Below are 16821 nucleotides of genomic sequence, written 5' to 3'. Positions count from 1 at the left end.
CACATGCATACACATACATACACACACACTCTCTCTCTCTCATACACATAATACTGTTCCCACTAGCTTCACACACCAATACTAACTCCCACGGAAATCACTGACTAGTTAGTAATAGTAGTTTTAGTTAAACTACAACATATGCAATATATTAGCGAGTCAAACTATATGAAAGAACCTGTAGCTATATTAAATCCGGGAAAATAAGAGAAAGTTGAAATTCAGTCTTGAATTCTTATCAGTTGTCTCTATAAAACCCAAAAACTCACGAACTCTGTGCACATAAGACCAATTTTAACATGAAGACTATAAATAAGAGACCACAATATGTTAATAAATGTGCGCGGCTCAAGTTATATATTAAGCCAGTGTCGTATATATGGGCATATACATTAACATAGGTAAGCCCATAAGGCTAACAGATACTCGCGGCAACTTGCGTCACGCAAAAATACATGGAATTCAAAATTGGGAGCCCACTCAATTCAATTTTGTAGGGATTTCAGCCGATAAAAAATGAGAGATTTAGCCGACAGCTTAAGTCTGATTGGTCGAGAAATCTGATTTGCCAAAATATTACTAGTTTGTTCAACAACTACTATTGGTGTGAGGTTGCGATGTCGGCGGCTCAATAAAATATCGTTTTTTTTTGTTTTCGGCTAAACGCCTTTTCGGTTAGTACTGCGTGCACCTTTATACCCTCTGAACACAGGTGAGAGAAGGTTTAAAATTAGTGGGAGAACGAAGGTAGAAACGACAGAAGAATGCGAGAAACGAAATTGAGCGTTGATAGAGTGAAATCAACCGAGCTTTGTCTCATGTCTGTCTGAAAGAAATTTTTATCTATTTCTGAAATATTTCTGAAGTAATCTGCAAGTCTGGAAATGTCATGAGTAAGACTGCAATCACGTGCGAAACAAATATAAAATTAGCAATCCCTTTTGGTGACATTTCTATTAAATTTTCTTCATGTTAATTAGAAAAAAGCAAGTTGCTCACAGGTTTTGACAGCTTTCTACATGTACAAAAGTTCCGGTGAGACGGTGAAAGTATGAACGGGTTGATCCAGACACAAATTTCTCATGATTACACAATTCGGACGAAAAATTGTCCATGATTCGAATTATCTTGAATTAGCACGAACTACCACAAAAACAATCCGACAATGCGCGTTTATGTTTTGTCCCTATGGGACTGACTAATCGGAGTTTTGCGACCATGAACTAGAAATGCAGCGATTAAAAACTGTACAGCTATGATCACGCCGTGTGATCTAGACAAGAAATCCCATTAATCAGATGCTGATAAAAAAAAGCCGACATGTTTCAATATTATGCGCGCATGTGCAAAATAGCTCAAAAAAATGTTCAAAAATATACAACATTGAGAACTATGATCAGATGGAACAGACGGTGGAAGAATGCGTCAATACGATTCGACAATCCAGACACCGCGAATCTTCGCAGCTCGTATGAGACAAAAGTTTAATTCATGCCGAAAATCTTTTTTCCCATCATACTGTTTCCTTTCAAGTCACAATTTCAGCAAGAAAAATTAAAAAGTAACTGAGGAAATTGCGATACAAACTTCCGAAGTTAACAGATTAAAATTTACAAAAAGACCAAAATCTGCTTTCTAATGATCTTTAGTTTATTAAAAAGCCTCGAGAACTCAATTAAAAACAACTAGAGTGAATAAGCTATCTCAAAATCCTATGACCAATTTTGTCAATCTAATCTTGTCGAGGTTTTTTTTTGTCACATACCTGAAATTTTAGACGCTAAATGTGTAAACTTACAACTCATCCTGATATATTGTTTGAGTTATTTTGCTCAGTTGGCTCACAGACTTGAAATTAAAGCAAAAAAGTAAACAATTTTCAATTCTGTTGTACTTTTGTTTTCAAACGAGAACGAAATCATTAAAATACCGAATTTGTTTTCTCAGATCCAAAGTTTTTGAATCAGATTTTATTAACCGAATCCATAATAATGACGAATTTTCTCTGGATTCCTAATTTTTAATTAAAAACAAAAATCTTCAAAATTAAAAACAAAAATTGATATTCGTCCACCAGCTAGGAAAGAAACAGCAATAAAAAAATCTTCCATAAAGTTTTTGTTCCTAGCGGTAGGTCTGTTTTTGAACATAGAACGGTCCCATATTTGCTAAATCATAACATGAAACCAAAATTTCCTATGGAAACTGACAAGTTTTTACTTCTCAAACGGAACACACCGATGATTTTCCATAACGAATTGGTTCCACTTAAACTCACTCTCGTCCGTTCATATTTTTCGGTACTATTATTTTTTCCAGTAAAAATATCAATTTTTTGATTTCATTGTATCAAATAACAAACAGAAATTTCGGATGCATAACTTTTGCCCAAAAACAATTCAACGGTACTTTTTTCCTCCCATTTAACAACGAAACCTTAGTCTACAATCATTATCTTAAATCGGGATGCTGAAATGAATTAAAATCTTTCAAAGATCATCAAATAAATGAATCTTGGGGTAAAGGTGAAATATTTACCTCCAATTTTTAGCTAAAAAACTTAATAGCAACGAATTTGAGAAGGAAGAAGCGAAACTGTTGCTTCCATCGTTTATTTCAGGCGTAATTTTTAAATTTTCCGCAACTTAGTCCAGTCCACGTTTACTAAATATTAGTTCATATTTGTGGGATACTTTCCGTTTTATTTGTTGCTTCATCTAATGCTAATTCAAATTTATGTGGTATCTAGCAAGATCTCTACGCGCTGATTAGTGGCTGATATTCCCGTGGGAACAAAATGACATCAGGGGGCTGCAACAATTATCAAACTAAAATATAGACATGCTCATATTTCGTTCGATGAAATTCCGAAGCAGCCTTCACCACATGCAGCACCTTTCAGCTGGCACAGCGCTTCTCTAAAAACATTTTTTTTGTACCAATTTCTGTATTAAATCCTTTTTATACAGTCTCACTCTTTAATTTAAATTTTTCATTTTTACTTCAGAATTTCTTTAAAAAATGAATTACAGGAGCTTGTAATGATTCTTTATTGAAAAATTAGCACTGTCCAAAAGACAACCGTCTCAATGTTTATCAGAAAAATTTGATAGTACAGGTAATTCACCCTGAGTAGTGTTCAATTTCAGTAATTTTTTTCATAAGCACAAAAAAAATGTTTTAGTATTTTTGATTGTTCAATAAATTTTTTTAGTATTTTCGATTGTTTCATACAAAATGACGGAAAAGTACAGTCCACAACAAATACTCTCAGCTGACATAGATTCACAGGAAGTAAAATAATTTGATGTAAAAATTTTACTTAAAAATTACTCTGTTAAATAATGAAAAATAACGTATGAAAATGATGCATTTAAATCATCCACTGAGTTCTGTTGAAATGAAAAATAAGTTGTAATTTTTTCAAATTTTGAAGCTCTCGGTCCACCAAAATATTACAAAATATTACTTGTATAACTCTTGATTGGGCAAAATAAGATATTAAAACAAAGAAACGGAAGCATTTTGATGAAATTTTCAGTTCTGAGCTTATCATTACATTTTTTCAAAAAATGAAATAATTTTGAGATGCAAAGCAAAACGTTTTCATTAAACAATAAAAGTCAATCTACCTATTCGGATCTTTGTTCTGTAGTCAAAATGTAGTACACTAAAGTTTTTTCTCTAAAGTTTTTTTCATGAGAACAAAAAAATTTTGGCCTTCACTGTTTACTTAGTTAACAATTTTCATAAGTTAAGTACAAAGTGCGCTCAAAGTTAACATAAATTTGTCATAGGGTTCATCAGGCGGGACTATTGTGGACTTGGATTAGCTTATTCCCATTTTGTTAATTGCAAACCTAATATGGAGACCATTAGACCAATTGGTTTAAGTTTATCTGTTTTGAGTTTTGCACATAGTTTCTTGTTTTCCAAACTTTTAGCCTGTGAGATGAACTTAAGATGAAAAAATGGGCCTTCTTGTCATACATTGCAAATCTTACCAATACTTGACCTACATTTTGTTATTTTCCTTCACTTTTTAGACACCTAAAATAATTTCCAAATGCGGGAGATCAATTGGAAAAGATTTTTCTTTATCGGAAGATTATCTTCGTGAGTCATAATCTGTTGATTGCTTCGAACAAGTTTCAGTAGATTGAAACTTCAGCTGAAAAAACAGGAACAACCATGAATTACATTTTCAACTAACGTTATATCTGATGTTAATGATTTCCAGCTGATCGCAAATTAGTTTCTAAAACCTAGTTTTTTAATAAAAAAGAGAGGCTAGAAAAGTTTAAAAAATGTTGCATGAGCATTCTTTAGTTCGACCACTTACATTAAAATGTTTTGTGGATTACAATTTGATTAGATGAGTTTAAGAGCAACCATCAATTCAGCGAAAGAGGAGGACTCTATATGGACAAGCATATTATTACCAAAAACGAAAACAGTCTGAAAACAAAAATGAACATCACACGAGAAACAGGTCTAGCAATTATTTCACAAAACAAACGCAGCGTTTTGAAACACATTAAGCATCATCTATTTAACTGGAGCTAATTTGTGAGATTTTGTAGCCATTCTATGGTTAGACTTACGGTAGCGTAATTTTGTTTTGAAACACTTGAAAAAAAACACAAATATCATGAAATGTCTGCACATTAAGCGTTACCAATCATAAATTGTATAGATGAAGATAAACGAACAGTAAACGAAGTCAAATCTTATACAATTAACTTTCTTTAATCTTCACTGATTAATAGACAATTTAAATTGTGAGCTCAATTTTCAATACCACTAATTTGCAGACAAAACGCAACATCGAATACGCACACAACGAAAAACAAACATCTGTTGCCAAATTTTAAACAGAAGACTTACTGAGCGTGAAAAAAACAATGAAAGAATACATAACGATTAATCATAATTTTTTTTATCCCAAGTTCACTTAAATATATATATTAAAGGATATCTCGGAGTACCGGCAGCTTTTACTTGCTTTGGGTTGAATATTTTTTTCAACAAAAACGAGAAAATTTTATGTAGAATAAAGAGCACTGAAAAGTAATGAAAATAAACACTGTGCGAATTTTGACAATTTGTTATTCTGCTTCTCTCCATTTTTACAAAGGTTCACATTGCATTACTTTATGGAAATATTTTCGAAGAAGCCTTGATTGAAATTGACTTTTCATTTCACTGAAAACATGTGGCAATTGCAAAAAATACTTTTTTTCTATACCAAGCAAAGAAAAGAATTCATTATACTGATTGAAGTCCTTATAATAGAACTCAGTAAAAAAGAAAACATTTTAATGACTGAAAATGTCAAAAAGGTTATTTTTGTCAACACAAATCTTAAAACTCTACTGAGTATTAACTTTAAACAGAAATTGCCTGAAATCAGCGACGTTGCTCTTATTGTGCTTACTGTGTAAATTTTTAATGCTTGATTTCGTTCAAAAAACAGGGAACAAAGATTCAAAACAAAAAATAATTAGTAGATTTTGATAATTTTTTTGAGTTTGTGATTAATTTAATAAATTTTCGATTAAGTAAATTCTTTTTAAGAGATATTTACAATTTTGTTGCGATTCAAAATGCTGAGAGACCGGACTTCTGTTTAATTTACCAACAGAAAAAATTTCCAACTTTCAATTTCAATTTAAAAAAATGCGGAAGCTTCTTTGAGAGAAAATTTTTTTCTGACGGCAAAAGTGAAAAAGTTTTTATGATTAAAATAATTATTTTGGTCAAAGGCTTTAACTGTTGTTTTGCCACCGAAGAGCATCAAATTTTCACAATGTATCCATAATGTATAGATTTCGTATTTTACAAAACGCATTAACGGACCTAAGAGAAGAAAAAGCGTCAAAAAGTCAAAACCTTGCGAGCACTGTTTTAACTTTGAGAAACAAAAAAATAAAACAAAAAAATACTTGATCGAGACTCATAATAACTCAAGAATAAATTCCGTCATTTCAATGGGTTCTACTTTCTCCTTTGACTCTACCCCAGTCGAAAAATAGTGGATAATTTTTAAATATTTATAAATTTTTTGAAAAGATTTATAAATTGGTAGATAATAATGTAAAATTTATAAAAATTTATAAATTTTTCAACGAACGATTTTCAGTGTTTTTTACAAATTTTCTTTAACTCACGCAAAGGCCCTTTGCGTTTCACTTGTAATTGGAGCCATTCGAACAAATTTATATATTTTTGAAAATAATGGATAATTTTTAAATAATTACAAATTTTGCCGACTTTCGGCTATTTTTGGCAACCTCGCCGACTTTCCGCAATATTTGCCGACTTTCGGTTATTTCCGGCAACTTTCGGCTGCTTTCGGCGACTCTCGGCTACCTTCGGCAACTTTTGCCGACTTTCGGCTCTTTTGGGCAACCTCACCGACTTTCGGCAACTTTTTCCGACTTTTTCAACTTTTCAACTTTTTTCAATCTTACTAGGGTGGGCATTTCTAATTAGCTTGTTTTGCGTTTTTCGTTTAACCAGAAGAATCTTGACTGGGCGGGATATTTAAATTTGGAGCACTTTTTTTTGCATTTTTTTTTAAATTCTCATGTTATTTGTACTGTTTTTGTTTTCAAAATTTTCCTTTTCACTGAAATTATATATTTGAACACTTCATTTTTAATTTTAGTTTCCTTGCAATCAGTATTTTTTTAGAGCTGAGTTTAGCGGAGATCGTTTTTTCTTCGGGCGACAAAAATTTTTGTTCGAATTTATAAATTATACAAAATTTTATAAACGTTTTATAAACTAATCCAAAAGTTTACAATTAATTTATAAAATAATCCAAATATTTATAAATAATTTATAAAATAATGGAAAGATTTACAAATAATTTATCAAATATTGCAAAAATTGCAAAAAAAAAGTTAGAAATATTTTTTAAAAAAGATGCATCTTTTTTGCAAATGTTTATAAACTAGTTTATAAATTTTTATAAATTATCCATTATTTTTTGACTGGGGTAATGACTCTTTTGGGGTGGAGGGTTGGAGGAACAAAAGTATGGTTAAGTGCTGAAGTGTTATTTGACTCAGGGGTCCGGGGATATCTTCAAATTATCTGAGATGAGCAACATTTCTTCTGATGTGCCAGAAATAGCTTGCATAGTTTGTCAGCTCTGGGCTGTTCAATACCTGAGCGTTTGCTATGTAACAAACTAGATCTTTAAAAATTTTATAAATTTTTGCTATGATGGTTATGTGATTGAACTTGCATTAGTTTTCTGCAGATGACAAACACGTTTTTACTTGAAAATTTTAGCGGACCAATTAGATCAGAGACAAAGAAAGAATAAATGACAGCATACGTGCATGCGCTTGCGTGAGAGCAAAAGCGTGCGCTTATTGTTGTTAGTTATTAATAGTTAGCATTTATAACCAGCAATCTAACCAGAGCGATATGACAGGACAAAGCAAAGCCGGGGGATCCAAAGGACAGGCAAATTGCTGCATTTCAATTGGATAATTTTTAAAAGCTGTGTAATACTCTACCAGCGGCAGAAGTTGTATTAATAGTTCAATCTAGCTACTATCAATCTATAAAGGTATAGCAAGCTAGTTAGATAGCTTAGGTGTTTCTCTGTTGTAACAAGAACAACCGCTATTGTGCCAGATAGATATAAGTGAAAATCATATCTTACACATAGCCAGCAAAGTCGCCAACCATAGTACCAAAAACCACCGCAAGTTCTGGCAAAAACGGTGCTGCATGTGCGTATATAATACAAAAGCTGGCCAGCAAACCAAAAACCAAATTGTTGTTCAACTTTCATTTTGTGCCATTTCTGGCTGTAACTTCTGTCACTTACCTATAAACCATAACCAGAGGTTTAACCAGCAGCCGGCCAATCAGACCAAGCGAATTCACTCAGTGGCTAAGCAGTGGTTGTTCCGCAACTAGGAGAGTTAGTTGAGTTATTCTTACAAATCAATTCACCACCTTCTTTGTTTTAATTTTCTCTTAACAACTACTACCATAGTCTTACCATAACATACTTACTGTAAGCAGAGTGTGTGTGTGTTCGTGCGTCGTTGATTCGGCCGATTCCCGTGTTCATATTGTTTAATTTTTAGAACAGATTTAACAACTCTTTTTAAATTTATTTTCTCTTACCAGTTGTCTATCTATTTTTAATCTTCATTAATAAACATAAACAAAGTTCAATATTGTCGTACCCTAAATTGGATTTGAAAAGCCGCGACAAATAACCAACGTGAACAAAAGAACAGTGAAATCAACAGTAAGTTTGCAGTTTTAACTGTTTTATAAATTCCTTTTGTTCCACAAATTACCCAAAAATCAACTAATTTGAAAAAATAAAAAATCACCCCGATTTGTTCGCCTTTTTGAGTTCAGAGCTGGTTTTTACCATCATAACTTGTAGAAACGAATAAAGCACCAATCTGCTAATAAATAACAACTTCGAAATAACAAAGTACATTTGCAACTGTTATTATTTTCAGCTGAAAACAGTTGCGTTATCGCCAAACAGACAAGTTATAACTGAGTTATAACCATATTTGTTAACTAATACTCTTGCAGTGATCATACAGTATTTCAACGTTCAGTTGCTAATTACTAAGCAAAAATTAAACAAACCAACCCTGCAAACTGCCAACTTTTGTCAATTTTTGCCAACTTTTATCAATTTTCGACTACTTTCTTTTATTCGAATAAATTTGAAATCAAATTACACATTGTACACTTTAGTTTCCTATTCCGTTTGCCACCGATTCCAGTTTCATATTATCAACATTTATTTTTGTTCTTTTTCTCTTTCACAAAACTTACTAGCTTTTATTTCTATTAGCTTCCCATCAATTTCGTTACGTGCTTGAAAATCGGTGTCTTTTATTCCACCGATACCTGTATTATTAGCACCAGTTATTAATCATAACCAGTAGTTAATTGATGGATCCGCGTACACGCATGAACAACACAAATTCTCCAATGAGCGCCGCCGCTGTTATGCAAGCTTCAGATTCGGTGTTGAACGGTGCTGCCGCTGCTTCGGTACTTCTGGGTCAAAATGGCGGGTCACCTCCCGGCAACGCCAACGGTATGAACGGTGCGAACCCCGCTGGTGACTTGTCAAAAGGAGGTCCTGGGGGTCCACAGCAGCAGTCTCCCCATCACCACCCCGGGGCAGGGGCTCCGGCAGCCGGTGCAGGTGCAGGGGGAGGGGGCTCAAATGCAGTGAACATTGCAGATTATTTCAACCAGTTAGTGAGGGATAAGAAGAATCTGAGCTATCTGCCAAACTACTTCCTACACTGTGAAAGACTTCTAGATGAAGGTAATGCTTTCATTTTGGTTATGATTTTGGTTAAATTTTTAATTAAATCATGATTATAACAACAGTGAAATTATTACTACTGAGTGCAATTTTATTAATCATCTTATTACAAGTCTCATTTCATCAATGGCTATGATCATGTCACATTTTACACTTAACAGTCTAAATCCAAGTCTTTGCCTAGATTCAGACATTGGGAGCTCTAAATGTTCGCGTTTTCGCTATTGTTCTTATGTCGGACATTTTTTGGCAATCTGAAAATGATACCATTCCTTGATTTTAGCTATTATATTGAGGTTTTACTGATACATGATCGAAATTATTTGAATCGCAGGGCCCATTCTGGACTTATAGACCTCCTGGGGGTACTAGTTCATCGTTTGCGACAGTTTTGGGTAGATTTACAATCACCCCCGAAAGTTGCTAAAATTGATCCCGAATGCGTGGCACGTTAAGAAATTTTTGGAAAACTTGATTTTGACTTGGGAATTAATTTGCAAGTGTTACCCAAACCTTAGCCGAACCTTAGCCGGACTTGTATGAATTCGTAATTAGACCTTCCCAGTACTAAATAACGATATAAGACTTGCATTTTTGACTTGCCTATTACTGATACAGACTTGAGTTCGGTCATGGTAGATCAAAGCTTAAATTAGAAGGATAAAATAATATTAACATGCTCTCTATTCTATGCTATACATTTATATGTACTCTCAGACTTTTTTAAATTGGAGGAAAGTCAAATTTATACTGCTTAGCTGTTTTCTTCTAAATTGACAGAATACAGCGTAAAAAATATCGGCTTCTCTGATAAAAACGCATGAATTAGATTTCATGTTTCACTGCTCCTTTCCTATGCATCAAGGATCCGCTAAATAAGCGCAAACAAACAAAAACTGCAAAAAATAGTTTACTCTATGTTTCAATGTCATAGGAAAATAATTTTGAGGAATAAAAGCGGTCATTTTTTTCATTACCACCAATGAATCTTGACATGAATAATTATTTTTTGGCTAAAAAGAATAAAAAATGATTCTAATCACTATCTAAACATCGATAGATTGTCAGTTAACAGGAAAAATCACACCTTCATATGTTCCCACTTCTGAGAATTAATTTCGCTCTATATTATAGCTATCAATCCATTTTTTTCAATTATGAAAAAAAGTTTCTAGAGGTTCTATCTTCTGATCCTGATCTTTGCAAAATTGAAACAAAAAAGCTAGTTATTACTGTCAGAACAACGCAAAATTTATATTGAGAACAACTGGTGCAAAAAAATGAGATGACTAAGCCAACATTAAAAAGAGTAATAGTACACTGAACAAAAATTAAAAATAATAGGTTATTAAACATCTGTCTAGAAATTTTGAGTAGCCAAGTGCGAGTCTTTCAAAAATCAATCAGTGTTTTTCTTTTGGTGTGCACTTATTTTCCGGGAGACAAAAAAATTTTTCCAACAAAAATTTCTGGCTTCCCAAAACTAAAAGCAGGTTCAATCGCTTTAAGCGTTAAATCAATACCTTTTTCTGGATTTTTTTTGGGCTTAAGCACTGATCAGAACAATTTGATTTAAATTTTTATATCTGTAGCAGTCATTGCTGGACATCTTCTGTTGATGGACCTCTGTTGCTGGACATCTTCTATTGTTCAGATATGAGTTGAAATTTTCGGCCGTTCTGTTTATTTTGACTTTGAATTTTCAAAGTATTTTTGTTGGCAGAATGAACAGACACTGACAAAAAAAGAGAAAAATTTCAATAACAAGAAAATTTTTGATCTTTTAATCAGATAAAAATAATTGATTTCACAAATCTCAGCTAGTTACAATTTTGATATTTGAATTTATCATAAGCACTTCTATGTTGTTGATTTTTTTTGTATAATTTTGAGCTTTTTCGATAGTTTAATCTATGTCACATATCAGTCAGTTGTTTTCAATTGAAAATGATCTTAAAAATATAGTTCTTTCAAATTTTTGGATAACAACGTAGTGCAACGCCTGAACAAGAATCTATATCTGAATCTAAAAATCTATCCTTTGATAATGATGATTCATCCCTTCGTGTAGTGAGTGCTTAGTCTAGCGAATAAGATGAGAGAACATAAGATAATAACAAATTGGTTTTAAATCTCCGATCAAATTTTCGGAGTTTTAAAATGAATGAACGATTAACGCTTACTAAATTTTATTTATTTAACAGTAAGTTAAAAAAAGGAAATTTTTTGTTTTGATTTTTTTAATATGCTGTAATCTCGAAACAAAAATTTTTTAAGGTTGTTTTTTTTGCGATCGATGGTCTATTGCATTTCTCAGAAAAACTGCATAGCATATTTGACAGCAACTAAGACTAAGATGCGATTTTACCATTTGATTTTTGTTAGTAACTTTTTCAATGCCTTTATTTGAAGAAAGCTTGAATTTAATTTAGTTATTGTTCAGTCACTTTGAAGCTCTACTTTGGCGCTAGCTTGACATTTGAAGGCTCTTGCATGTAATGATATCATCTGCAAATATTTTAAGTTGACATGTGTTCAGCTCTAAGTTTTATTCTTAATGCTCTTTTGCATTGTACATTTATTTACCATAATTCAAACAGCTTTGGTGATCAACCATTTTAGAATCAGCTGTCGACTCTGAAAACATACCAGAAGAGCACAATTAGGCCTGATTTCACGGCCATATTCAAAACATAGACAGTTGTTCGCATTTTCATAAAATTTTTTGACGTAAAAAAGTTTCTTAAAAGACGGTTTTTTTTTCGAACGGCCACCATTTCCAACTTTTTTGTTCTGATCAACAGTTCGATGACAATACACTGACTTCGCTGACATCGAATTTGATTCAGGAGATAATAACAGGCCACTGAACTAAAAATCTCCAATAATTTGAGGCATGTTTGATTGCGAGCCGTGCGTAGGCAAATTACACCATGTAAAGCTTTCTGAACATCGAAACTTAAACTATTTGTACAACTTAAAGAGATCGCTTAAGGTATGTACAAACTCAATTGAAAGACAAACATCGGGTTAATTAACTGATGCAATGCTGAGAATGTTTGTTTTATTATCAGACAGACGGTGACAAACTTCAGCTATTAATTTAATCACAGCATCGCACAAAACGCTTTGTTCGTCTTCGCCACCTTTGTCAACTGATCAGACGAATAACTTTAACGTCTAAAAAACACTTAAAACAGTTTTTGTTGTTTGGTCGCCTTTAGTAATTTGTCGAAATGAAGTTGTTCTTCGCAGCAGCGAAAAAATCTTAAAACGTTTTTAAAATCACGCAAGAAATGAAACAAATTATTAAGAACTAAGGCTACCTGAACAGTGCAAAAAATATATAATTTTTTATAATTTCGTTTTTCTGCGCGTTTTGCACAGTTTTCTCTATCTTTTTATGATCAAGGTCAAAGGTTAAAATGTCTGTGTTCGTTCCAGAGATCAACAAAGTGAAGAACCTTTTGTGTAGTGCCACAGACAGGAAGCCCCTGGATCTGCCAGAGCCCAAGGGACCCACAGTCACCCTCACCGAAAAGATTTTTGTTCCAGTCGACAAATACCCAAATGTAAGCAGCCTCATTTTTTTCCAAAACCTTACTTGCAAAAGTACTTAATTTGTTAGTACCCGAGTCGAGAACGAAGGTCACTTTCGCAAGACTTTGCAAGATTTTTACAGAAAAAAAAGTACCTTGAAAGATCTTCCAGGACAGGGTTAACCTTGCAAGACAAAGTTAGTCTTGCAGAAATCTAGCAAAATTTTTGCGAGATATTTTTTTTTTACTTAGCTTGTAAAATTTAAGATCCAAGTTTGAGACTCCAAAAGATTAAAAATATTAAATGCTTGGTGAAATATCATAAAGATACTTCAAGTTAGGTTTCGTTCTGCAGCAACATTTCGAGCTTTTAGATTGATATAATCATGTTAACAATTTAACTTTAATTAGGAATAGGGTCATCTTTATACAAGATCTTGCAAGATTAACGTTTGTTTTCGACTCAGATGGCAGTGAAGGAGCGACAAACTTATACGCTACTCGCTCTGGTACAAATAAATGAATCCATTATGAACAGTTTCTAATTAAGCTTTGTGAAATAATTTTGAAAATTTTGAACATTTTGAACATTTTTGAGAATTAAAAGAAAGACTCAAGAAGTTTTAATTGAACCTATTTGCAATATCTAGCATGTTGGTAGCTAATACTGATTGCAAAATTGGTTTCCTTTGTATAGTTCAACTTCGTGGGCCGCATTCTGGGTCCCCAGGGGACGACAGCGAAGGATATCGAGATGTTCACAGGGTGCAAGATCATGGTCAGGGGAGAAGGCAGCATGCGGGACAAGAAAAAGGTACTCAACATTTATTCATTTCAGGCTCATAATCTTGAATAGAATGAGCATTTGACTCTATTTCTCTGAGTTTTCGACTTTTCATGTCAAAATTGATATAATAATTGATGTACGAAAAACGAACAAGAGCGATCTTGTATGATTCTTATGATATATAAAATCAGTCAAAAATGACAAGAGTTGAGTAAAAGAACTTTTTGAATGTCAGTAAAATGCGATTCCTACAACTAAATGAAATATTAAATTAGGCGTATCATTAATCGTGTATAACAACTTTGGCATGACTTAAGTAACTTTATGTAAATTTCATTTTTTTGGTCGTTTCTCCTGCAGGACAAAAGAGATCACACTTTAAAATGATCAGAAGTTGCATTACATTGAGTTTTTTTTGGGAGGGGGGGGGGGGGGTTAGGGGATGTTGGGGTTGGGGGGTTGGTAGAAAATGGAAGCTAACGGAATGTTGAGCGGAATGGATTGTGTTAGTGCAACGTGTGGAAAAAGTAATTTGGCAAATGCATTTTAGGCAAGGGGGTCTTAATCCTACTTGTGTTATCTGTTGGGTAGAATGAATTATTTAATTAAATCTTGGGAAATACCTACACATACTCAAGCAATAGGTGGTGGGATAGGGACAGGAAGAAATTGACAAAAGAATGAACGAGGGGGGACACGCTCATTCAGATATTGTCACTACTAATTATTAATACAACCGGAGCACCTCACGAACATCCATCCCTCCACACCCCCATCCCCTCTATATCTATATCTGGACTGGGTTGACCAACTTAGCCTAAACACGAAACAATAATGTTCAAGAATGAGCAATTAAGTAACTCTCACTTATTTTTTCTCATTTCTTCATTTCTGCGAACATTTTGCTTAGTATCCTGATGGTCTCGTTTGGGTCCGACATGGTCTAAGGTTACACTTTACAGTGTTTTGGTCAAGCACGCTCTTTCCATTGGTCGAGCTCTAAATTAAGTATAGCTTCTCTATTTCGCAACTGTGCAACATATAGCAGACTATTTTTTAATATAAACAAAAAATATCTGTTGGAACTAGTCCAGTCTCGATATTAATCTTACAAGATCTTGCTGGATTATGCATAAACTTTCAACATTTTTGGTGAAATTTTGCAAGAATCGTGTAAGAATAACAACGGCTTGTAAGATCATGCAAAATTAACGTGGGAGAGAAAACACGTTTTGACAACTTATTCCAGTCCTGGTGGAAAATAGCCACAAAGGCGCCAAAGAAGCCGGTGACCACGGTCGTATGTTTGTCTTAAGGAATAAAAATCTAGCGCCAGAACGAATTTTAAATGGGAAAGATACAAAAAATACAAGACATGTTTAATTAGGAGGAACAGCTGAAGGGGAAGCCCAACTTTGAGCACCTGAATGAGAAGCTGCACGTGTTGATCCAGTGTGAGGATACCCACAACAGAGGGGAGGTCAGAATGGAGGCAGTCATCAAGGAGATCAAGAAACTACTCGACCCAAAGGTACAACTTGATTTTGATGCTTTAACTTTTGATTACATACATCAACAAATAGTATTCGCTATATAAATAACTTATATTTTTTTCGAGCGGCGAAAATTTAACCTCAGGGTTGTAAATTTTTAATTTACCTATTCGAAGAACAATAACACGCACTCGTAAAATTAATTGTCACACGCTTTAATTTTAAAGAAAATTAGCAGTTAAACTTGAATGAATTAACTTAAGCAAGGTCCTTTGTGAACGGATTCAAAATTTTTTGTTCAATTATTACGAAAAAAAAACAGTTATTAATGAGTTGTCAACAAAACTTTATTTTCGATCGCATTTGCAGATTTTCTTTTGAAAAAGGGCAACATCAAAATCTGTACTCTGCACTCAACTTCAAGTCTTAATCAGTGTTGAATCAATTGAACTGCAAGTTTTCGATCACTACTGTATCAATGCTCTGGTCATGTGACTTTTTAGACTTGACACGTCTTGAATCAAGTTTCAGGCCTTGACAAGTTAAATCTTGGCTAAGTCTTCTGAGCAATTCTTGAAACATTTTGGGCAATTCGTGAGACGTTTTGAGTATTGATTGTAGAAGACAACACTTGTCTTTCACTGAAAAAGTGCTGAGCAAGATTTGAAACTGGTTCCGTGACGTCTTGTTTTGTCTAGTTATTCAGCCTGGAACATTCGAAGTTCACTTTCGATCTCCATCAGCGATTTAAAACTCTAATGAATCAAAACTCAAGATTTTTTTTTTAACAAAATATGAGTTTCTGCCTAGCTAAAATTACCCGAAAGCCATTTTACAAGTAAGTTCCATTTTATTTTTGCGCCAATTAAGTCTATTTTGGTACGATTTTGTGCAAGAAAAGAGTGGTAATAAATAAAGTAAAGAATGGGGGAAATATGACAGCATTTCATATCGAAAGAGGCAGAAACAAAGAAGGGGCAACGAGATAACTTAATCCCCATTTTTGATCTCAAATCCCATTGGGTTGCCTGTTGCTTTGTGTGTGTCTGTCTTTGTATGTTTTGAGTTGTGCTAAATTCTGGTGAGCCGTAATCCTAGCAATAAATTTAATCTTCAACAATTCTTATCTGGGCTTTCTATCCTCAAATGAATTTATCCTTTAATATGAATCTGCAACCTCCCCTCTTGTTCGCCCCCTCCGCGGGAACAACCCAAAATGACAATGCCATGTGTTATTACATAGAGCTGTGGTATTGTGTGGCCAGCTTAGCTCTTGAAGTGTGTGTGTGTGTGTGTGTGTGTGTGTGTGTGTGTGTGTGGTGTGGTGTGTGTGTATGTATGTATGTGTGTGTGTGTGTGTGTGTGTGTGTGTGTGTGTGTGTGTGTGTGGTGTGGTGTGTGTGTATGTATGTGTGTGTGTGTGTGTGTGTGTGTGTGTGTGTGTGTGTGTGTGTGTGTGTGTGTGTGTGTATGTGTATGTGTGTAAGTGTGTGTGTATGTGTGTAAGTGTGTGTGTGTGTGTGTGTGTGGTGTGGTGTGGTGTGTGTGTATGTGTGTGTGTGTGTGTGTGTGTGTGTGTGTGTGTGTGTGTGTGCGTGTGTGTGTGTGTGTGTGTGTGAGTGTGTATGTGTGTAAGTGTGTGTGTGTGTGTGTGTGTGTGTGTGT

General features: G+C 34.0%; 1 protein-coding gene across 5 annotated transcripts in view; it reads left to right on the top strand.

Annotated features, from left to right (window-relative positions):
- The first annotated feature begins 7571 nt into the window (after window positions 1–7571).
- LOC142345725 (uncharacterized) overlaps window positions 7572–16821 on the top strand; it is a 49724-nt gene continuing 40474 nt past the window's right edge. For 2 of the 5 annotated variants that reach the window (XM_075398006.1, XM_075398007.1), the window contains exons 1-4: window positions 7572–9337; window positions 12782–12909; window positions 13574–13690; window positions 15051–15194. In XM_075398006.1, the coding sequence (XP_075254121.1) occupies window positions 8953–9337; window positions 12782–12909; window positions 13574–13690; window positions 15051–15194 (774 nt within the window). In that variant the 5' untranslated portion in view covers window positions 7572–8952. The remainder of the gene's footprint in view (window positions 9338–12781; window positions 12910–13573; window positions 13691–15050; window positions 15195–16821) is intronic. The other 3 variants (XR_012759352.1, XR_012759351.1, XM_075398008.1) reach the window with 2 other exon arrangements.

The sequence above is a fragment of the Convolutriloba macropyga genome, chromosome 9, assembly GCF_964194025.1.
Source record: "Convolutriloba macropyga chromosome 9, txConMacr16.3, whole genome shotgun sequence".
In the NCBI taxonomy this organism is placed as follows: domain Eukaryota; kingdom Metazoa; phylum Xenacoelomorpha; order Acoela; family Convolutidae; genus Convolutriloba; species Convolutriloba macropyga.
This window is presented reverse-complemented; position numbering and strand designations above follow the sequence as displayed.